The 23,320-nt window shown below is 36.2% G+C and overlaps 1 protein-coding gene across 1 annotated transcript in view; it reads right to left on the reverse strand.

The window, feature by feature from the left end:
* The window catches only part of LOC140168477 (uncharacterized), a 31,829-nt gene extending 15,773 nt beyond the window's left edge, over nt 1-16,056 (reverse strand). Inside the window, exons 1-6 of the mRNA XM_072191875.1 lie at nt 15,677-16,056; nt 8,660-8,876; nt 5,725-5,947; nt 2,172-2,284; nt 813-910; nt 198-374 (exon numbers count right to left, since the gene is read on the reverse strand). Coding sequence (XP_072047976.1) covers nt 198-374; nt 813-910; nt 2,172-2,284; nt 5,725-5,947; nt 8,660-8,876; nt 15,677-16,012 — 1,164 coding nt within the window. The 5' untranslated portion in view covers nt 16,013-16,056. The remainder of the gene's footprint in view (nt 1-197; nt 375-812; nt 911-2,171; nt 2,285-5,724; nt 5,948-8,659; nt 8,877-15,676) is intronic.
* Between the last annotated feature and the right edge of the window lie 7,264 nt (nt 16,057-23,320).

The following is a 23,320-nucleotide window of genomic DNA, read 5'->3' on the forward strand; positions in this document are numbered from 1 at the left end:
TGTAACTTATCACCAGACGCATAGCCAAGGTGGACAAAGGGACATCCCCCTCCTTTTTTTCCTCCCCGATATGTATACTTTTAAGCTCATTTTGACAAAGTTTTCCCCCTTTAAAGTTTGCTTGTCCCTTATTGCCCCCCCCACCTCACTGAAAAAGAGCTGGCTATGCCACTGCTTATCTCAAGTACATAACTCACAGTTTGTTTGCATCCTGATTGCAGCGCTGCTTTTCCCTGGTCAACAATCCTTTGATGGGTCCTTATTTGGATGTTCCCTTGATAAGGATAGACTCTGCATTTTCCCCTTTTTCGCTGCGCCAGGACTCCCTCGTGCTCACAGAGGCCACATCCATACGATCCATTGAATTGATGAACCTGCATAAAAGAACAATGTAAAATATGAATATGTGATAGGTTGATCAATAATTAGCATGGTTATTGTTGATAATATGAAGAGCTTTAATTCTAACTCCACTTTTGTCGAATTGAGTTCTTGGCAGAAACCGATAGCAAATGATATGGCAGAACACATCTTTTGACCCTTTTTCATATCCGTAGCATGTTCGGATATCAAAATGTTATCTTTGGTAAAATTCGGGAATTTCCAGCAGTTGTAAATAGAATCGACTCTATTTCAAAGAATAAAAAAACTGTTGACTGTTTGTTTGTTTGCTTTTTGTCGATTGATTAATTTTCAGAGGAATGTTCCAAGCCATCTAAAACATGTTAAAAAGAAGAAACGTATTGTTTGTACGTCTAACGTACAATTTCCCTGCGCTAAAACACGCTTAATTACACTCGCACTTTTTTTACCTCCTTGACCGCTGACATTGCGGGCAAATCCATGGTACAGGCTAGAGCAAGCACACGACAAACGGACTTCTCGCCATTTGGCATTGTCACTTCGAAACCTGTGTATTCAATAGTTAATAAAAGTATAATGAATGAATTTTGGAAAGTCACAGATTAGATTTCTGTATTAAATAACTAAATAACTTTGGTGTCGGAGGGTTCTTGGTACCGATGGGATTGGCATCACACGTAGTTTTTCATCTATACTGATAACGTTGTAGTGTTTAGAATAAAAATTCCTCACACTTTACACAAACGTTTTTACATACACACCCCTATTCTGTTTGTAAATACGTTCAAACGAGGACCTCGACTTAATCTAACCGAGGACTCGCACACCCGTTTTTAATCGACACACCGTGGACCTCACAGACACACGAGACAACTTAATATCCAACTGTGACCCGTCCTATACCCCCTATGGGGAACCTATCTTATAATCTTATATGCGTACTCGTATTTGCATCATTTACGTCATCCTGGTCATACTACCAAACCGAAGACGTCCTCGGTTGGAGGCGTGTCCTCGTTGTATGGTGCGTATCCATACGGTAGGTCCTCGTTTGGAGGCATTTACAAACGTACATACACCCGCATACATATATCGGATCAGAGACAGAGAAAGTATTTAAACCAGCTGCTTTACGTCCTGCTTTACGTGCCCTAGGCTGAGCAGGGTCTTGTGAGAAGAAGATCTCAATCCTTCTCTTCCTGGAGCATAGGCTGAAAGAAGCTCACAAAGATAAGGGCACGGCCAGCACTTGAAAACATACCGGATAAAGCACACGTTTAAGAAGAATTCGGTCCTGGATAGGAAGCCAATGCAATTGAACGAGAAGATTGGAGGAACCAGTTGAGCGAAGAACCGAGGATATAAAACGCAGATTGCGATTTTGCTGTTTCTGCAGTCTATTTCTTTCTTCTAATTATGTTACAGCGCATACGTACTATTTAGTCCGCTATTACCAGTAATAAGAAGTCACAAAATGTATCTTCATCTATATAGGATACCGTTTTTGAATTGTTTCCAAAAAGGTCAAAGATCAAATTTTTGGCTCTAGGGGACATAACTAAATGCATGCTCCCATTTTGACGAAACGAGGGTGTCAAAATGTTCGGTCGGTCGGTCGGTCGGTCAGAGCTATATCGCCTGTTTCGCCCGTCGCGTTGCCTTATCATTACCAGTGATTACCGAATAGTTCCGAGGCCTCACGGAAAAAAACCTCGGCCTCATGCATTAAGAATGGTTTGATCCAATTAAGGTGGTGTGACTATTATAATATAGTATAATAGTTTAATTTAAAAGGAAAATACCCTCACCTTTCACATATATTTCATGGAGCGTTTCCACTATGGGAGCCAAGTAGCAGTTCATGTTTGGTTTACTAGGTCCAAACCAAAGGCCGAAGAGAACTACATTCTTCTTTGAAAATCTGATAGATAACGAAATATGAAATAGGTCAAACAAAAGGAGGAAAGTTATAAATGAATATTTCTACCATAAAACAAGAACTGTCTTTAAAAAGACATTCGTGAGATGCAAATTCGGTAACTTCAAAAGGCTGATATATGCCTACCGCATTTCTCTCAGTAGGTATATTGTTAACCGGAACTATACAAATTTACACCAAATGCGTATAATAGGCCTAACGATTTAGCGTTGTGCCCATAAGCATATCGACCAGTATCCAGTGGCGGCCGCGGGAATGTATTGGGGGGAACTCCCACAGTCAGAACTAATGCCTCCCTGCTTCCCCCCTAAAAACCCTCGTAAAAACCCTAACTTACGAAGAATTTCCCTTTTTTGCGGCAATTATCCGCACAATTGGTTGATTTCGCCACCCCCCCCCCCATTCACTTGCCCCCCCAAAAAAAAAAAGGTGCCGTCACTGCCTGTATCACAGACTGGTTTAGCATGATCATGTTAAAAATGACGAATTTGAAGCAGGGTACACTGCAAATTTTCCCGAACACATGACGCTTCTCAGACGCGTCCGAGGTGTTCATAATTGTCTCTTTAGAATTAGAACACTAGTGTATTTTAAATATGATAAGCCTTGCACATTAATGTTCTTTTAGTATAATGTAGAACACACATTATTGATCAGACGTGTCACAAGTGTTCTGAATGATTATATTGAATACTGGTGTTCAAAAATGGAACGCATGTAGTAATGATACCGAGCAGATAGAGGCGTTGGAGTTAGTAAGTATTCTTTTGGATATCATCAAATTGTAAATCTCTAGTCAGATTTTCAGTGTGTTAACAACTATGTATCAAAGATGTTACGTTCATGTACAAAACATTAACGTTCTTATCTTGTAAACATTGTATACCCATATAGCTACTTTTGAAGAATGAATGTTCTGTAATTGTCTTTTATCCTTCATCTCTATTAGATTTTCAGTGTATTAGCAAGTAGATGATGTATATGTATCACACACGTTATGATGTATATGTATCACAGACGTTATACATTCATAAAAACTTTTCTTTTGGTCAACATAGGGGTAGATCCTCTTACTATCCATCATATACCCCCTGCATAACGAAATTCAACAATATTCAATATCCAAAGCAATATCATCACTACAATATGCCCCAAAATTGAACTCCCCCACCCCACATAATCGCAAATTGACACGACAGCTTCATTCCAATTCAATTTATTTCATCCAAAACGGTCCTGTGATACACCTTCCCCAATCAAACACAGTTGTCTTGCATTTGATCATCTTCTACTCTTCCCTAGAAAAAATCATTATGATACCAAATCCCCGGGACCAAATCTAAACACCATGCCATGGAATTCACCATATCACGTCCAAGCTCACATACTTTGGGCGCCCCATTCCTTTTTTTAAAGGAATTTTTATTCAACCATTCCTTATTCTAAGACTGGAATGCACGAGAAGCGCGCCCAGCGGCCACTCATGTATAAAAAGTCCTAAGCATCCGCGTGAATTGACTTTCAAAATTGCCCCTAAGCGAGGATGTCGCAATATTGCCAAACTAACCCTAATGAGGATTTTACTCAAATAAAAACACCCTAAGCGAGGAATTTGCCCCTAAACAAGGATAGATATTGCGCGTCGGTATGTCATTCAGTGATGATGATCGGCTATTCAAGGTGCTGTTGAAGTCGGCTCTGACTTTTTTTTAAAATATGGTGTGTAAAATCGCTCGGAAACCACTTTTTTGCGCAGAATAACTTAACAAATATGTCATCACTAATGACCGTTAATTGGGTAATTTAAATAAAAATTCCTTTAAAAAAGGAATGGGGCGCCCAAATTATGTGAGCTTGGACGTGATATGGTGAATTCCATGGCATGGTGTTTAGATTTGGTCCCGGGGATTTGGTATCATAATGATTTTTTCTAGGGAAGAGTAGAAGATGATCAAATGCAAGAGAAATGTGTTTGATTGGGGAAGTGTATCACAGGACCGTTTTGGATGAAATAAATTGAATTGGAATGAAGCTGTCGTGTCAATTTGCGATTATGTGGGGTGGGGGAGTTAAATTTTGGGGCATATTGTAGTGATGATATTGCTTTGGATATTGAATATTGTTTGTTCTTTAATAAAAACACCCAAAATGAGTGTTTTGAGACCCTAATCAAAACCACCCTATAAACATGATAAATTCGAGTTTGCTTATACTCACGCGGATGCTTACAAGTACTTTTAGCCTATTATTAGGTATATCACCCAAAAAATAAGCGCAGCAGAAACATGTTATTTGACGCTTTTAATTGAATCATCGTTATGAATGCTTCAAAAAAACAAAAAACAGAATTGAAATCGGATAATGCAAAGTGATGTAACGTCAACTTGAAGATACCCGGAAATCGGGTGAAAACCTGCCACAAATTGCTATAAATGGCAAAATGGTAATTTTTGGGATTTGTAATGCTTATTCGGACACTTACTTGAAAAGGTAGCATTGATTTAAGTATCACAGATTAATTGCATATCTTTCCGGACTTCGTTAAAGAAAACAAGATTAAAAAATCTCTCCTCGAATAAATGTAATTAATCCACCAAATATACAATTTTAGCCATTTTGACCAACCTGCAGACAAATAAAAGCTTAAAAAATGACTAAGTCCAGCTAATTAATATGCAAAAATAATGCCAACAGAGAACCGTACATGATATGAGGATGCGGTTTTTTGCACACATAAGTACCCAAAGTTCTTTCATTTGGTAACAAAAAATACACAAAAAGTCATTAATTATGCAAATTAGCTAATTACATCTAATTATATATTTATGCCATTCTTATGTTAATTAGGCATATGTAATTTTTACTTTTTTCAATGTTTTATTCATACAGCATGATTTTGTCAAATATGAACCTGCTGTGATGTTGAATAAAGAAACTGCAGTTAATTGCCTAAGTGCACCGAGTTTTCAATTGGTATAGGGAAGTGTTTCACTCATTGTCCAAGGAAAAAAAATACATGATAACAAACACTGGTATTTCAGACCGGTGGTACTAGGTCCTCTATTTCGAGAGACCTATATTTATTGATTTATGGACGATCTAAAAAAATTCATAAAATAGGTCTTAACTCTTAAACTAGGCAGTGTTTAATTTCGGCGGAGTTGATAGTGATTTAGGAAATGTTTCACCTACCATATATTAAAAAGACAAATTATTGTGATCAATGAAACATAACGAGGAAATCGTTTTTTGACATGTATGTTTTCAAAAATTGGCCAACTTTGATCCGCGCGCTTTTTGATTCACTGTTATGTATGCGTGCACAGTATGACATAATTATTGTGCAGCCACTGTGACATACCTACTATTATTATGAGTTGACTTAACTTGAAGGGAGCTACGCATGTCTATACTATACTTACCGTTTTCTCAGAGGAAGTTCGTTTATTACTGCTTGCATGGGCCAAATTTGCAGGTCAGCTGAGTTGTAAATGGAGACACCATCCGTGTGCCAAAGCAGAGATATGTTGTTTTCCTGCTGAAGGAACTCATAGTTGTCTCTATACAAACTGCCGTCATAAACGTCTCTAATGGCCCCGTCTTGACTGCCGTGTGTCTGGTTTACATTTTCAACAAATGCTGGGTCTGAAAAACAAAAATGATCTAGTGGTGAGGGTAGAAGGTTTGTAATCACGAGGTCTGAGTTAAATCCCCAATTTCTGCTGTTATCATGTTTATATTATGTTTATAGAAGACGAACAATTTGAGACTATTTTCACAAAAATCGGAGTATTCAGGTTTTGACCCATGTGGGGGTCAAATGATGACCTTTGACCTTTCTGCCTATAATTCCAGAAGGGAATGTCGTAGATAGGTAATCTTTTCTGGACAAATGTGACGAGAGGAATAATTTGGTCAACTTTTCAACATCATTTGAGCAGATTGAATTTTGACCTCTCTGTGAACTTTGACATTCCATATCTATGCCCAATGCTGACAGAGGTGCAGTAAACATATTTTTGAAACTGGTGGACTTGAGATGTAAAATCTATCAAACAGAACTATATATGGACACCAAAAACGCCAAAACAACGTCCAACCCACGGCGATCAGACTATTTACTTTTACCGTTTAAAGATTCCAAAAATCGAACATTTTTGTTTTTCAGACCCAGCATTTGTTTATATTTTGGCTTTTGGTTTAGGTAAACACGTTTTAATAACATTAAAATGTCGGGTTATATAAAGGTCATGATAACGTTTTAAAACGTTTTGTATGAAAACACACTACAACAAATTAAGGTTATGAAAACGTTTTATACTCTTAATATACCCTTTATATAACCCGACATTTAAACGTTTTCTGACAACCTTTTATAACCTTCTGCGAATGATGTCGAAAACGTTTTGTGTTTGCTGGGACACCATTGTGACATTTTAAAGTGCATATGTGGAATCCTCGGTTAATTTGCTGCAAAATGTAAACTTTTATATATTATATTGGGTATATAATATGTGAAACATATAAATGGAAAAAAACATGCAATTTTTATCTCGCGAAGATATGTAACGCATTAGGCTGCGATCACATAGAAGTATACGGTATTCGCTATACGATCAGGCTGAGTTCGCATAGTATTCTCTTATGTGAACTCAGCCTGATCGAAATGAGCGTATACCATTATAGAGGAATCCAAATTCACGCATTCCTACACCTGACTAGCAGCCTTTTGTTGGGTATCCGACGGCTACAATGCACCCAAAATGTGAAATGATTCGGCATTGGCGGAAATTCTAAACTGCATTCCGTCACCCGTTTTACACCTTCCGCGAAAACACAGGTGAACAAAAGAATGATTAAAGTTTACAACAAAATACAGTTCCCTTTGTCAAAACACACAGCTTCTATATTCTCTGCTGAAGTGATATAATAATCGGATTAACTACACGCGGTATCTTTGCATTGATGTACTTGCGAACAAAAGGACTATGTATGAATAGATGCGACGGGATTACCAGCGGAATTATCTATATTGTATATATTATTCTATTAACCCCCCTCGTCCTGGCATCTTCTCTCGGTATTAGGCGGCTTTTATTTGCACAATTGAACGCTCAAAACATCAGGTATGCTAGCGGGTACCAAAAGATGGCCGACCAAATCCTGACCATGATTTGGCTCGTTGGATTCGTCTATACCGTATACTTCTATGTCATCGCAGCCTTACCGACCGACAACTCAAAATGCATGGCCACTTGCAAATAGTGAATCTTATTAAATTTATATCATGTTTGGTATGCTTACCTTATATTCCAAACTCTGCAATAATCGCATGAGAATATCCGAAATATCACAATATACATTAAAAACCATCGAAAAGCTCACTAATGTTATTAACAATGATGCTAGTGCCAGGTTGTCAATCCTAAACTATCCATTCCTATTATTATCGGAATTTGATTTGAATGAGTGTTGGAATTATTTCATTATAAATTATGAAGATCCGTTTAAAAAACACGAACAAAACTATATTAAGGAGGCTGTGTACTCTCAGACATGCATGTAGTAAAAGTGCCATAATTTTGTAATATTATTCACGCAAGACATATAAAAGCATACATTTTTATAGAGGCAAGACATCAATGAATCTCAATATACAATGATATAAATACAGATTTGGTGTAAAAACAACAATTATGAAGAAAATCACAAAAAAAGTAAATTTTTGGCAATTTTTGTTCGGTACATCATAACAAAAAAACACTATTTCCAAATTTTTTTTTTTTCTTAGTCTTGAGGCACCATTCAAAAAACTTTTTTTTTAGTTTTTTGATATTGGCCTTATTTTTTGAGGTATTGACCATATAAGGCATCAAAATGAACTTTTTAAAATTCACAAACGCCTATTGGCACAAAATGATGCCTAAAATCGGAAATAGACCAAAACATAAAAAAATGAGAAACCCGTTTCTTAAGGGAAGGGGTATGAACATTTGGACAGTATTTATTGTGGGACATTAGAGCACACCAGACATATCGAATTGCATTCTGAATACGAAGAATGTCCTTCTGATATCAAATAATTTTGATTTTTTGAAATTCGCAATGTAATACACATTTTATGGCAAATCATTAAAATTGATATTTTGATATTTAACAGTACTTGACGTAAACTTTATAAATCTGATGATTTATACTTAAAGTGTATGTAGGTGGGATGAAAAGCCGACGATCAATTGAAAATGTTGACCTTTCGTATTGAAGATATGGATTTTTTCCCCAAAACACCAAAAAAAAAAAAAAAGGTCTTTTTGGGATTCGTCTATAAGTGGGAGATAATTGTAAGGAAGTTCTTACCTTGAAAAAACTGCTCAATCTGATGGGCAGCATCCATCTCTATAAAAAACGCACTTGGTTGCCGCCTTTGTCCAACATAATGCCATCGTTGTCCGCCACATGTCTTGCCAGCAGTATTTGTAGGACAACAATCTTCACCATCGCTGAATAAATAGCAACACTTCGGACATACGTGGTGATGTTTGACAGTCCTTGTTTGTGTAGATTCTGCGCATAACTGTTGGTAAAATTCGAATTGAAAATAACAGCCTTTTTTCTCTTTTGTATATGGAGCAACAACAAATATATCGGACTTTTAAATTTCACCAAAATGAAACCCCCCAAGTCTCTTCATTATATTAAAAAAATAACTATCGTGGAAATTAATATCGAGAGTAACAGTACGACGGCAACTTTCCAGTACGACGGCAACTTCGTGACCTCCTTTGTTCGATAGAAAATTATTACGGGTTGGTGAGCACGGTAATACGTAACAAAATGTTGAAAATTTGGCCGGCAAATGTGTTTTAGCGAAATAGCTCCAGCCTCCAGAGTTGGGAGACACGGGAGTCCATCTGTCCGAAATTCTATTATTTTACTGATTTATGCCTCTGAGTATCGTAAAATTAAGGAGTCCATACAGTTTTTATAGGACCCTTTGGTCACTTTCAACTTGTGATTTTAGGAGTCCAAAATGGCCAAAATCAAAAATGCAATTCGATATGTCTGATGTGCTCTCATGTCCCACAAAAAAATGTCGTATTTATGTATGGCTTGCCATACTAATCGATATTTTTATCGTGGCTTGCAAAATCATCCATCCATATGGGTACATTGGCGAGTTGTTTTTCACAAAATTGGTAGTCGGAATTGAAAAATGGTGCAATCATATTGTAAAACCAAATTCTGACAAACTGTGATATCCCGGGTGTGATATACAGCTTACGGTGTTGTGCGTTATAGAAAGTTGGGAAAACCCTTTATTAGCGAACTATATTACCGTTTGAAAAGCCAAAATGTTGATCGAACAAAAAACCTCGCGTGCCAAGTTGAAGCCTAAACACTAAATGACTGAATTTTACGCATTTTGTTTAACACAATTTAGAGACTCCGTTTTTATTATTTATTTGGAAAAATATATGGGTTAGAAAAAAGTCATGAAAGAAAATGTTCTAGTGGACCTCGGACCTAACAAGATTTTCGGTGACATGTTGAAAATATTTTTCTTCATGTCAACTTTTATTCAATTTTGACTATATTTCGACAAAAGTCACTAACAACTTTTCTTTCCTGACTTTTTTTTTTGAAAACATATTTATTTTGAAATAAGTAATAAAAACCGGGTCTCTAAGTTAATTGGACAGACAGTAGGATTAAAAAAATACTTCCAAACATTATAGTTTTTTATGACATTTACTGAACTAGAGCTGAACCGTGGCCATGTAGCTTTGGCAGTATATTTTAGTATACCACTGTTACATGTTTCGGACATTAGAAGTGTGATCCCCGGTGAGGAATATATTTTTATTATATTCTTTACCGAGTTTTTTCTCTCTTTCATTTGACACCACTCGGGGTGGTGGAGGGGGGGGGGGGTCATACCTTGTTGGCATTTCGAGATATGAAAAGGACCCAAAATATGAATATTGACACATGGCTTATGGGGAGTGTCACCCCAGGTGAGGAAATAATTTTTATTATATTAAAGTTATTTCTTTCTTGCCGTTTCTTTCTTTCTTTCTTCTTGTCACAATTTGCTACTACTTCCACATCCTTGATTGGATTTCGACCAAACTCAGTCACAAGCAGTATAATAATTGGGTAGCTGGCTACAAAAGTTATGGGTTGTTTAACGTCAGAGGTCATCCAAGGGGTCAAAAAAAGGTCATTTTAACTGAAAATGCTCCAATTGAGCTGAAATTTAAATGCAATGATCCTTATGACATTCTTAACATGTTTTAAATATTTTAAAATTCATTTAAGATCATTAAGGATCATACAGAGGTCAAGGGTCAAGTTTTCAAAATGCCAGCTTTCCATGATCAAGGTATATTAAAACGGCAATTAATGAAACAGTCTTATTAAAATTAATACAATCCAGCACATTGGCTGCTGGATCAGATCGTCACAGTCATCCGCCTAACTTAGGGGCACAGTTGCTCTAGTCATTACTTTTATCTATTTCATTTCATACCACTCGGGGGTCATACCTTCATTTCAGACCATTTCAGACCAAAAGGTTAAGTAAGGAAGTAACATATACTATTATATGCTGATACCATTTCATGTTCTGCAAAAAATGACAATTATTGCTTTTTATTTGGCAGAGAAAATTAATTTTTTTGAAAAGGTGCAACTCAAAACGTTGTTCATTTCAACAACAAATTAGATCGTTTCTATTGCCTCATTAAATGACTGAGTGAGCCTTGTAGAACAATAGAAATCTGCATGATACGTAACACCGTTTTCACCAACCCGTATACATTTTATGTCGAACAAAAGAGGTCGCGATGTTGCCATCGTAAAGTATGAAGCCAAATCCAACAACAAAATTTTCAATTTTTTCCCGAAAGGTGTGTTGCGTCGAATATAGCAGTCACGTACTAGTAGGTATGTGATGCACCGACGAATTAAAAATTTGTGCATATAGTATCAGAACAAGAAATTGTCCATGGTTAACGACATCAACATATCGTAAAACCCCGTCTACAAATATAGAGCGCTTCTAATGAAAGCTACAATAATCCAGACGCCAAAATATGGAGTTTCAGCAAATAAATTACGGATCCAAGCATATACAAACAAGTATTATTTTAAGACCAATCTATTGTATTGGTATATTTACGCTTGCTTCGAATTAATTTAGTTTTCATAAAAAACATTATATGCTTGTAGACGGGGTTTTACGGTACTCTGCACAATGAAAGTTGATCGCACTGCCTTTGTTCCAAAAAGCCAATCCTATCGTGTTCACATTAATTTTTTTTGAGTTAGGGGGCTGGCATTTTCTTCGGAAGGAGGGAGCAAAACAATTATGACCCCACCCTAGTCCTAGTAACTATATGAAGATCGAACCCTTTCATAATCATTTGTACGTTTAAATGAGCTTAAAAGATAATACACAATGTAAATGATAATGAGCGGAGCCAATTACTATGACTAACCCCCACCCCACCACCACCGATACACCTTTACCACCTAAACAGTAAAGAAATTTGTATTGAAATCAACCTTTTTGAATAAAATATACACACTATCTGTGGTCATCTTGTGACTCCTATATTTGGTCATCAAAATATTTTTCTTTCCTTTTTTCTTCCCCCGCATACTTGGAACCCACCCCTTCAAAAAAAAAAATGCCAGCCCCTTATACACCCGGCATAAGGTCATGTGTCATATGGTGGGGCACATTTGCGTTACAAGCCCTGATTTTTATAATTTGTCCTCCTTTTCACTAAAATTGTTGCATGTCTATTAGACTATACATCTCACACCAACAAAACTATACATTTTTGGAAAGCTTATGTTCCAAGGAATCCAACTATGCAAAAATGAAGTTGGTATACAGGGTGCGTAAGAAAATATATCGGGTGATATCATGAAAAAAAAAAATTTTACTAGTAAATTGATAATTTATTGCATTTACTACTGATATCGAATACATCAAATGTAGTCTAATTTTGTGGCAGGCAACACTATGAGCTTGAATAAGATTTATACTTTTGCTATGTTATGAATGACCAAAGTGGTCATGATACAGGGTTTGAAAATATACGTAACTTCACGCACAAAATGTTGATTACATTTTTAAAAATATTTTCTTTAGAGTGTATCCTACATTTATTTTAACTGCATATTTGGATCCTGGGGTAAAAAGCTTTCCAAAAATGTATACATTTCCTATCTTAGGGTGTATAATTCTCAAGACACAACAATTGAAAGCCAAAACGCATGTTGTGACTGAAAATCTTGACATTTGTGTGTAAGTGAATAGGCAAAATTGAGATTCTTGTGACTTGCGGCTCTCAGTGAATACTTGTAAACACAATTAGATCAAATTAATAGCTGAATAAGAATAATGAATGATCAAGCTTTCATTTGAGGTATGATTTGCAAGTATAACACACTATTTGGCAATGATATAATTCAAAATTCAAAAAGATGCCATGTCTCCCATAGAGAATGCACATACTCCTCCACCGCTTATCCTCCACCGCTTTAATATCCACCAGGTTTATCTTCGTTAACATTTTGGTATTTGTCACTAATTAAACAAATTGGCATTCCAAATTGAGAAACATATTTGAAAATTAGAATAATCAGGCTGTATAATGAGCCCAAACTTGATGCAATTGGACCAAGAATAGCCCTGTGACAACAAGTTAAATCAGAAAGAGGAGAGAAAAATGTAACGTCACCAGGTATTTTGGGGTCCCACCATAAGACACACGACCATAAACTTACACTAATAAAAAACATTTCACCCCGCGTGTCCAACCCAGTAGTTCACACTATAGCCGTTAGTCAGAAACACCGTCAAACCGAACTCCCATCAGTCCAAAAATCTAATCTAAGTTAGGGTTGGATTAAGGTTATATCCGGGGGGCACTCGACTTTGGAAGTGACGGGGATGTGCGGACAGCAGTTCGAAACTAGTGGTCTTTCGGTGGGAGTCTAGAAAAAAAGAAGCCCCCAAAAAAAAAAAAAAAAAATGAAAAAATTAGAAAATATTTTGGAAATAATTTATTTGAGGAAAAATAGTGAAAAAAACGGGGTCATTCAGTGAGAGATTATCAGAAATTAGAGGGAGTTCAGTAAAATAAAAAAGGGGTCATTGGCTGAGAGGGAGTTGAAAATGGGGGTCAATGTGGCCGCACACCCCCACACCTGTTTTTAGTGAGTGACCACCCCCAGTGTAATATTCGGGTTAGGGTTAGGGTTATATTAGGGTTGATGTCTTTTTCAATTAGATTAGACTGTGATGAAGGTGTTCGGATTGACGGTGTTTCGGGCTGACGGGTGCTCCCCTAGTCCAACCAAGCATTTACTTCTGGTCGGTGTAAACATCACGGTAAACATCGGTTCGGTGACGTGCGCAAGCGGGGACACGGGTCTCGATTTCCGGTCCCCCGTTCTAAAATTTTGAGTGTCTATAACTATATTAAAAGTGGCAATTTCCGCCTACAAAAATGTCCCCGCCTGGCCACTTTTTTGACAATTTGCGCGTTTTTAGTTTTAAGTATAGTTCGAATGTTGCGGTACTTATAATACGGTGACTCCCGTGCTAAAATAGTACTGCGATACGTGATGTGAATCGGACTTTCCATGCGGTAGGCGATACATTATGCACATTCACCAAAGTATTGACAACATCTCCAACTCATTATTTAACAAGATTATCCATTTCATTTTGACAAGATTCTGTTAATTAAGTCCCCAATGACAAGACAAGCTAACTATTCAAAATGTAGGGTCATTTTTGATAAGACAACTACTCAAATTTGATAAGTTGTCTCATTTTTGACCGGAATAATATTATATATTATGCATTCTACAATGTATAATAATAATTTATATAATCGTGATTCGCTGTTTTAAATGACTCTGCAGTCTCATCAATATCTATTTAATGAGTTTATTGTCATTTGAAGAGAATATTCGAGTCATTTTTGAAAAGAAGTCTGTTATGTCCCCACCTGATAATTTCCCTTTTCAAAGTTTCTATTTAAAAATGAGTAGGCTAGAATATTTCAGCGTTGCACACTATAGCTTACATTCTAATGAATTTATACATGTTATATAAGGCCAAAAATATTGTGTTGCCCTCAAGTAGGAAAATGGAAAAGGTTTTTTTTTTAACCTTTGGCAGTTTAAAAAAATACCAAATAATAAATAATGCTTCTTCCATTATGGACAGTTGGACTACTGGATATTTATTAGATAATCAATTTAAAACTAGTATTTCAAAAAACATCAACTAAGTGAAAACATTGATTTTTTACAATACAGAGATACACCTTTTTTGCTATGAAATTAATTTTCTCGGTCAAATTAAATATAAAGCAATATTTTTTCCTTCGGAAATGTCAGTTAAAAACATAGTGCTAAGACATACATTTAAAAACAAACGCTGGTGTTAAAATTAGGCATGAAATTGTCTTTTAGTGTGACATTTTGTGATTTTTTATAGGCCTTCCCACCTACTGCAAGGCACATCGTGTGGGGGCTATAGGGCCTATATTATAGTTTGATCAGAATCTCCTTCTTGATTTCACCTTTTTGACCATGTTGACTTGCGACTGCCAAAATGTTCACCAGGACTTTATTTATAACCAGCAGAACTAATCGATATTCTAATTGTGGCTTGCAAAATCATCCATCCATGGGAACATTCGCGAGTTGATTTTGACAAAATTGGCAGTGGGAATTGAAAATGGTGCAATCAAAACAGAAATTCTAACAAAACTCTGACATATAGCTTTATATGATATGCTTTAGAAAATTGGGAAATATCTTTTGTTAACGAATTATGATACTTTGAAATGCAAAAACGTTGACCCCCAAAAAAGCTCGCAGGGCAACTCTTAAGTTTAAAAGCCTGAATCATGTGAAAATCGAAAATCTTATACCAGAAGCCTAAGTTTTAAAAGAAAAAAAAAAAAAAATACAGTACCAAGTACTAGTTTCCTTCTGACATTTACTAAAAAAATGAAAATTATTGCTTTTCATTTGGCCGAGCAAATTAATTTTACATTGAAAAGGTGTAACTCAAAATTTTGCTCATTTCAACACCTAATTCGATTCTTTGTATTGGCTCATATATAAATGACTGAGTGAGCCTTGTAGGGCCTACAACAATATAATTACCGTTCTGAGTGTATCTGTAAAAATCGCCATTCAAAAAGAAATGCGATCCTGATTTTTCAGGATTTTTAGGGTCGTTCGCTGAGGGCAACACTGAACATTTTTGGCCTAAGCAAAGCATAGGCAAAGCAATATAGGAATTCAAACAAAGTATATACATGATAATAGGCCTACCTGTCTAAACTTGTATAGTGATCTTAAATGTTCGACATCACCTGCTTCCTCAGGTAAATGGAGCCTGATCAAGTCGAGCACAATGCTCAGGGTTGCCATTGTTGTATCTGGTCTGGAGGCCAAGTTCAAAATGGAAATCATAGATTCTCGGCATGTAATCTTAGCGCCACGATAAATAAGTTCCTTTTCAGTGTCCTGTTGTGGACTGAGACGATTAGGTATATTCGTCTCAGGTTGCGGAGCACATTGTTCTACGACTGGAGGTTTCTGATGGCGGGCAACTCTCAGAAGATCCAACATCTCTTCTGTGGCCAGGTTCTTCGTTTCTTCCAACATTTTATAAAACGTGGACGTTGGAATCGGGGTCGCCGTATTTTGTAAATGTCTTTTATACTCTCCACGTTTAACAGTCTCCTCACTACCACTTGCCATCGCGTCTTTCTTTTTGTCTTCACAAATCGTAGGTGATGTTACAGGCTGGCCTTAGATACACGCGTACTTTCACCATCTTCACTGTCTACGCCACTGCACTATGAGCTGGCTGCATTCGTGGTTTTTATATTAGCAGCGGCTGCAGCGCTTCATTTTTATGCGATCTTTATTTTCATGGCACTTTTTATGTGCCGTAAACATAGTTTTTACATTTAAGCTGTAAACATAGTGTTTTTATAATGACTTGTAAATATTGTTTATGTGTTGCAAATAGGGCATTGCGGTAGTGAATGTCCTTTAATAAAAAATATAAAAAAATAATGTACCGTAAAAAAAGGCGATGAAAAAAAGAAAAACATGTTCTACGGGCGTACGGACCTTCACAGTATTTTTTTCTGGAGGGTAAAATTACCCTAAAATTTCACCAAAATCTGACAAAAATCTGAAGATTCTTTTGCAAACATATTTTCTAAAATGTTCTGCTAGGCCCAAAACGGCTGATTTTACATAATTTTAACAGCATTTATATAGGCCTTATAAAAAAAAAAATCTCCAAAACGCAAATTTTGGGTCGGTCGGGCCCGTAGAACAGTTGTTTTTCTCATCACCTATGAACAGTAAATCATTTCAAAGAGGGGTTGAAGTCCGACTTCAAGTACGAATCCAAGTACATTGGCCTGGTAATGAACAGTAAATCATTGCAAAGAGGGGTTGAAGACCTAATTCAAGTACACATTTTATTTAGTACGTTGGTCTGGTATCCGGGCTTTAATTTGCGGATATATGTGTCATTGGAAAATCAAGGTTTACAATTGAGAGAACCATAAACATACACATTGGGCGATTTATTTCAATTTTTCTATGCATGACTGGAACAAGGTTAGAACTTACATGAACAAACAACATTCCATCACATGGTGTCCAAAATTATTAGTAGGCCCCTCTAGGCCCTACCCCGGTCGCGGTGTTTGGCTTATGTAACAATGTTTCATTTACACAGCGGTATATGGGCACCTAAACACCACTTTTCTCAAAAAAAGTTGAGATTTTTATATCACTGGAAACCTCTGGCTACATAATGTTTATGTACAAAATATTTCTTGCAGATTAATTCGTTTAGCAAAGATATTGTGAAATTTGAATTTCGTTCTGGTGCACCAGAACGAAATTACAACGCATTGTCTATGGAGCAGTGTAATACACATAATCATGCATAACTCGCGAACGCAAAATCGGAATCAACTGAAATTTTGGGAATATGTTTTTTTCGTGGATATCTAATGAAAAATGACATAAATAGAGGATGCTAGGATCACGAAATACTCCTTTAAGGCTTATTTGAGTCTGTTTAGACTATCATACAAAGACGCCGTATTTTGACAAATTCATGTGCTCACAACATGGCTCCTAAAATTAGGTACTGATGTACACCTCTCATCTACCGGGGACCGATAATTATTTACGGCATGCGGGAATGGGCGTTTTGGAAAAAAATACCCGTCGACAAAAACATTCGCGTTCCCCCCTCGCGTCCGCTCAAAATTTTTCTGATTCCCCCTTGTTTTCACGAATTTCTCCATTTGAAATTTTAGATTTCCCCTCCTAGTTCAACGAAAAATTTCGCTCCCCTAAGAACCTATAATTATTTGATTTGTTTTCTCTATAACAGAATGCACCTTGTCTATAGATCGGATTGAAGGGCCGCTATCACCTCCTTTTAATAGAAACATAATTCATGCACATTTATCTTAGCCTATGAATTTCATTCTAAACGTAAACATGGTAAATGAATGATGAAATGGCGAGATCATATCTAAAAGACACCCGTGCATGCCAATGTTCATAATATACTATATATAATAGTATTTTGATGTCTTTTTTTGGTTTGTTTTTGTCTGTACAAACCATGAAAGGACAACAAAAGTGCAAGTCGACCATTTGCCGACACAATATACTGATCAGGATTTGAATGAATTTTATTTCTTTGTCGGTCTTCTTGGAAAGAAAAAGAAAGAAAAGAAAGAAAGAAAGAAAGAAAGAAAGAAAGAAAGAAAGAAAGAAAGAAAGAAAGAAAGAAAGAAAGAAAGAAGAAAAAGAAAGAAGAAAAAGAAAGACAGACAGAAAGAAAGACAGACAGACAGGCAGACAGACAGAAAGACAGAAGACAGACAGAAGACAGACAGACAGAAAGAAAGAAAGACAGAAGGAAAGACAGAAGGAAAGAAAGAAAGACAGAAAAAGAAAGACAGAAAGAAAGAAAGACAGAAAGAAAGAAAGAGAGAAAGACAGAAAGAAATAAAGACAGAAAGAAAGAAATGCAGAAAGAAAGAAAGAAAGAAAGAAAAATACAGAAAGAAACAAAAGCAAGAAAGGCAGAAAGAAAGAAAAATAGAAAGAAAGAAAGAAAGAAAGAAAAACAGAAAGAAAGAAAGACGGAATGAAAGAAAGAAAGAAAGAAAGAAAGAAAGACAGACTGAAACAAAGAAAGACAGAAATAATGAAAGACAAAAATAAAGAAAGAAAGAAAGACAGACAGAAAGAAAGAAACAAAGACAGAAAGACAGAAAGAAAGACAGAAAAAAGGAAGAAAGAAAGAAAGACAGAAAGAAAGAAAGTCAGAAAGACAGACAGAAAGAAAGACAGACAGAAAGAGAGAAAGAAAGAGAGAAAGAAAGAAAGAAAGACAGACAGAATGAAAGAAAAAAAAGAAAGAAAGAAAGAAAGAAAGATAGATAGAAAGAAAGAAAGACTAACTTCAATAATATTCTAAATGGTGTAAGGGTACAACCCAAAAGTTCGGTGAAGCCCTAAAAGTATAAGCGAAAGTCCTTTCGTTAGGAAGGGAGGGGTCAAAAAGTCCGATTACGTTTGTAAAAAAAGTAGTTAAAACATCGGTCAAAGTTGATCTTTTTTTAAGAAATTAACTTAATATATAATTTTAAAATTTTAGTTTTTCAGAAGTACGATATTGACATTTTACAATGGTTGCTACAAAATAATTTCAAATCAATATAGAGTGCAGTACTTGCAACCTGCAATTTGTAAGTTCATTTTTTTAATCAGTTGTACAATACCTTGATTCTTTTTTATTTCAAAATCCAGCGAGTCATAATTTGTTTTCGTACCAAAAAAGGTATGAAGAAAAATATTTTTAAGTTAAAATAACATTTTGGTTTTTCATAAACGTGTTCAATATCCTTGCATTGTCGCACCCCTCCACATCCCCATCCACCATAGCGACGGTCCTGTATCCCCTTTTAATCCGGGTTGGAATTTTCGATATTTGAAAACTTACGTCAAGGGGAGGGGATGGCTAACGAAAGGACTTTCGTTTATAGGGCTTCATCGAACTTTTAGGTTGTGTCCTAAGATGGGAAGATGTTGATTTGATATCCTAAGTTGCCTTTTCAATTTAAAAAATATATGGTCATGCTGCAGAAATAAAACGAAACACGAAAATACACAATTTCTTTTAAGAAGACACTGATGTTATTTGTCTCAAAGTCACACAGAAAATTACCATACTTAAATGTCTCTGGATTCTTGCTGAAAAACACCCAATTAAAACTAACAACAACATTACCATGAGGTGCGGGGGTGCGACGCACCCCCCTCAAATTCGCAAAAGTATGCAAAAAGTCTCAAAGTCCCGTTTTTTGGTCAAAAAGGGTCCAAATTGGAAGGAGGGGTCCACTTTTAACCAAATTGCCCCTCCCTGGAAAAAAGTCCACTTTTTCAAAATCAGCATCCCCCCCCCCACACACACACACACACATCAATGTTGGCTACGGCTACGGGCCTGATCACCAACAACAAGAAAACGTCATGTGGTGAAAATAATGTGCCAAAAACTTTTTTATAGCAAGTCACGTATACTCGAAGCCGAGTCCAGTCCGAGTAGAAAAATGTGAAATAAATCTTTAAAATTAAATGACTTCACTAATTGTAAATTTTCTTAATTTTTTGTGTCATCACATCCAAAGGGCTGTTCAATATGGGACATGAGAAAACTAGGGGGTCATATGGTTTTGACCACGCCAAAAGGGGTCATTTTTGTTAGATCTTGAAAAAAGGCTCATTATTAGTTCAGTTCTTGAAAGGGGTCACATTGTTTTGGCCCGGGGGACTCAACTTTAGTAGTGACGGTTATACCGGCGATGCGAAGTAGGGGCCTATCGATGCAAAACGTTGTTTTGAAATAAGAAATTCCCTTTAAAAGGGAAGGCCAGCCTCAATGCCGAAGAGGTCTTGTAATTAGTTTGGGTTACCGTGAAAGGCATTTTTAGAATCACGCTTACATCCATGTTACATGACAGTCCACCAAACCATCAATGACGAGAACATGCACACTGAACCAGCAAAAACATTAACTCCCTCCTTTAACTCATGTCAACTCTTTATTTCATTACTCCAACTTGTTCTGTCTTTTTGTCTTTTCTGCTTTTTATCCATGCTTATTTTGAATAAAAATTCCTTTAAAAAAGGAATGAGCGCCCAACTGTTTGGATACTTTTTTTTTCTCTTTAAAACAATAATGTAATATTAGCATAGAAAGAAGTCCATTAATTTGTATTTTAAACAAAGAATATACGCACAACATTTTATCCCGAACATATCAGAAAACAATAATAAAATAAAATCCAAGCAAATTGTGGTTTTATTTCTAAGCTGGGCATACTTTTAAGCAAAACAGTTGCGAAGTAAATCTAGCAAGACCGAAATTAGACGCTCTTTGCAAAGTCAAGCCAAACAAGAGAAATGTGTCTGATTGGGGAAGGTGTTCTGACAATCCAAATATAAACTTAGTCCACCTCAAATGACCTGTAACAATTTGTGATTGACATTACTTAATTCACCTCGGATGACTTTGATCTGACATTCAACTTTTATTTTGAAAAAGGGGATCATTGGATACAAACAAAATGAAAGAGGGTATTATTTTGTTTTTGTGAAGCTCGAAAGGGTTCATAAGGTTTTCCTCATCTTTGAAAAGGGGAGTATGCATTTCCTCCGAAGACTTACTGTCTGCTTCTGTCCCCTCCATTAGAAATAATAAACGGATCCTTTGATTAGATAGTCTGCTGAATCATGCTTGGATAATTATAATGATCTAAGTTTAAATTAATATTTTGCCTACAATTCCTAGACGTCTTTGAATGAAATGTCTTCTCCTCTAAGTCATTAACGTCAGTCATGCATGCATGCGTGATAATCGCAGCTCATCTCCGGGGGGGTATTCTGGGGAGTACAAATGACCATACGGGGACGTGCCGCAAACATGGGTAGCATTTTCAGCCTTCTGGTATATCAATGACCCCTTTTTCAAAGCCTATTTTGGTATATGAATGGGTCCTTTTTTCAAAATTTTCTCAATTTTTTCGGAAAACAGCCGAATTTTTCCTTAATCTAGCCAAAATTTTCAAAATTTTCCCAAAATGTTGGGAAAATTTGTAAAAACTAAGACAATTTTGGGTAAATTCGGTATATTTATGGGTCTACTTCCAAAATCTCAGCGGAACGTTCCTACCAAAACCAAACTTGAGTACCCCCCGGGCTCATCTCAAATTGGTGTACCTCCGCGAAAAAGGATTTTATGAACAAAATAATACGAATGACTGTGAGGCACGTGTATTGTAAGATGCACTTTCCACTGCACAATATTGGCATCGAAAGTTTGACATATCAAGGGTTTAAAAGAAATACCCCCCCCCCCAATAAATAAAAAAAAACATTTCTTTGCATAACTTGATATACATTTTGTTGACTTAAAAAAAAAATCAAAAAGTTGTTTCATTTGAAAAAACAATATTTTGGTCAAAAATAAACATTTTCCAAAGATGATGTTGCACTACCACATTATTTACAAAGCGTTCTCGATATTAATGTTAAGGTTGATTTGATTCTTGGTATTTTCCTTCACCTTTCTCACTGTCTCTGATCCTTCAGGCACTCATGGAACCATCGTTCAGTGCTTTCAAGTTTTTAATCAGCAGTTGTTTCAAAAATAATGATAAAATCACTATAGGAAGGAGAAATGAGCTCTCCACGCATACATCTGACCAAAAGGATAAACATTTACCTGTATTGGGTCGGTCGAAGCATCTTGCTTTTTGATTTAAACGGCTGTCTTGGATAAAGGTGTAACACTCATGATGTGGCAACAAGATATTGGCTGCATTTTTTTGGCTGGATGCTGGTCATTTCTTCTTTGTCATGTACGTCTTGATTCAAGAGACCCGTTGCTATAGATCTTTGCAACTGTTTCAGTCTACCATTTGCAAGTAAATTTTTCATCTCTTATTATAGCCAACGAAAGAACATCACACTACAAACCTTATTTCTACACCTATATTGATTTTACCATTTTTGAAATACCGACTGAAAACCTCATTTATGTCAAAATTGATACCAATGTTCATTGTTTTATACTGAAAGATGACTCCATGGGTGACCAAGTAATCGGATACATTAAATTTAAGGAAATAAACTAAAAATTTATTAAATCAATCAAAACATTGATCACGTTGATACCGTGAACGTTTTACATGTAGGATGTTCAAAAATGATTTACAAAAAGAAGATTGGGAGGGGAGCAAAATGATTCCTTTACTCAGAGGTTTTGAAATTTTTAAAATCAACCAAATATGTCAAGTTATGCACAGAAATATTTTGTAATTTTAGGGAGGTTCTTTTGAACCGTGTAGTATGTGTTACTGCTTAAACCCAATTCGATCCAAATCTCATGATGAATTGACAGCTCCAAATTTGACGGTAGATTGATAATGTTATAATTAATGTAATTTAATTAATATTTGAAATAAGCACTTGTCATGCTTGTGGCGAGTGTAAAAAGTTACTATGCATGTACATGTATAGCTATTGGGAGACTGGCGTGAAAAGAGGCTTTAACGAATAACCGACAGCAGACGCACATCATTGGTGTGTATGGAATTGGAATGAGGAGATCGAGTCTGAGGTTTTACTTGTAATAAAAGGGGGGCACTCTCACTTTGGAGGTAACGCTTATGTAGGGCTGTTAAGACCACTTTTTCAGCGTTGCTGTCACCCATAGACCCCATATTTGTTTACAAACACATGCTCTGTCACCCGAAGACCCCTATTTTTCCATTTGATCTGCATGTCACCCAAAAACCCTTATTTTTCAATTTGAAAAGCAACTTTCAGTTATCACTAATTTTGTTACTTATTTTG

Source organism: Amphiura filiformis, chromosome 13 (assembly GCF_039555335.1).
Source record: "Amphiura filiformis chromosome 13, Afil_fr2py, whole genome shotgun sequence".
NCBI classification, from domain to species: Eukaryota; Metazoa; Echinodermata; class Ophiuroidea; order Amphilepidida; family Amphiuridae; genus Amphiura; species Amphiura filiformis.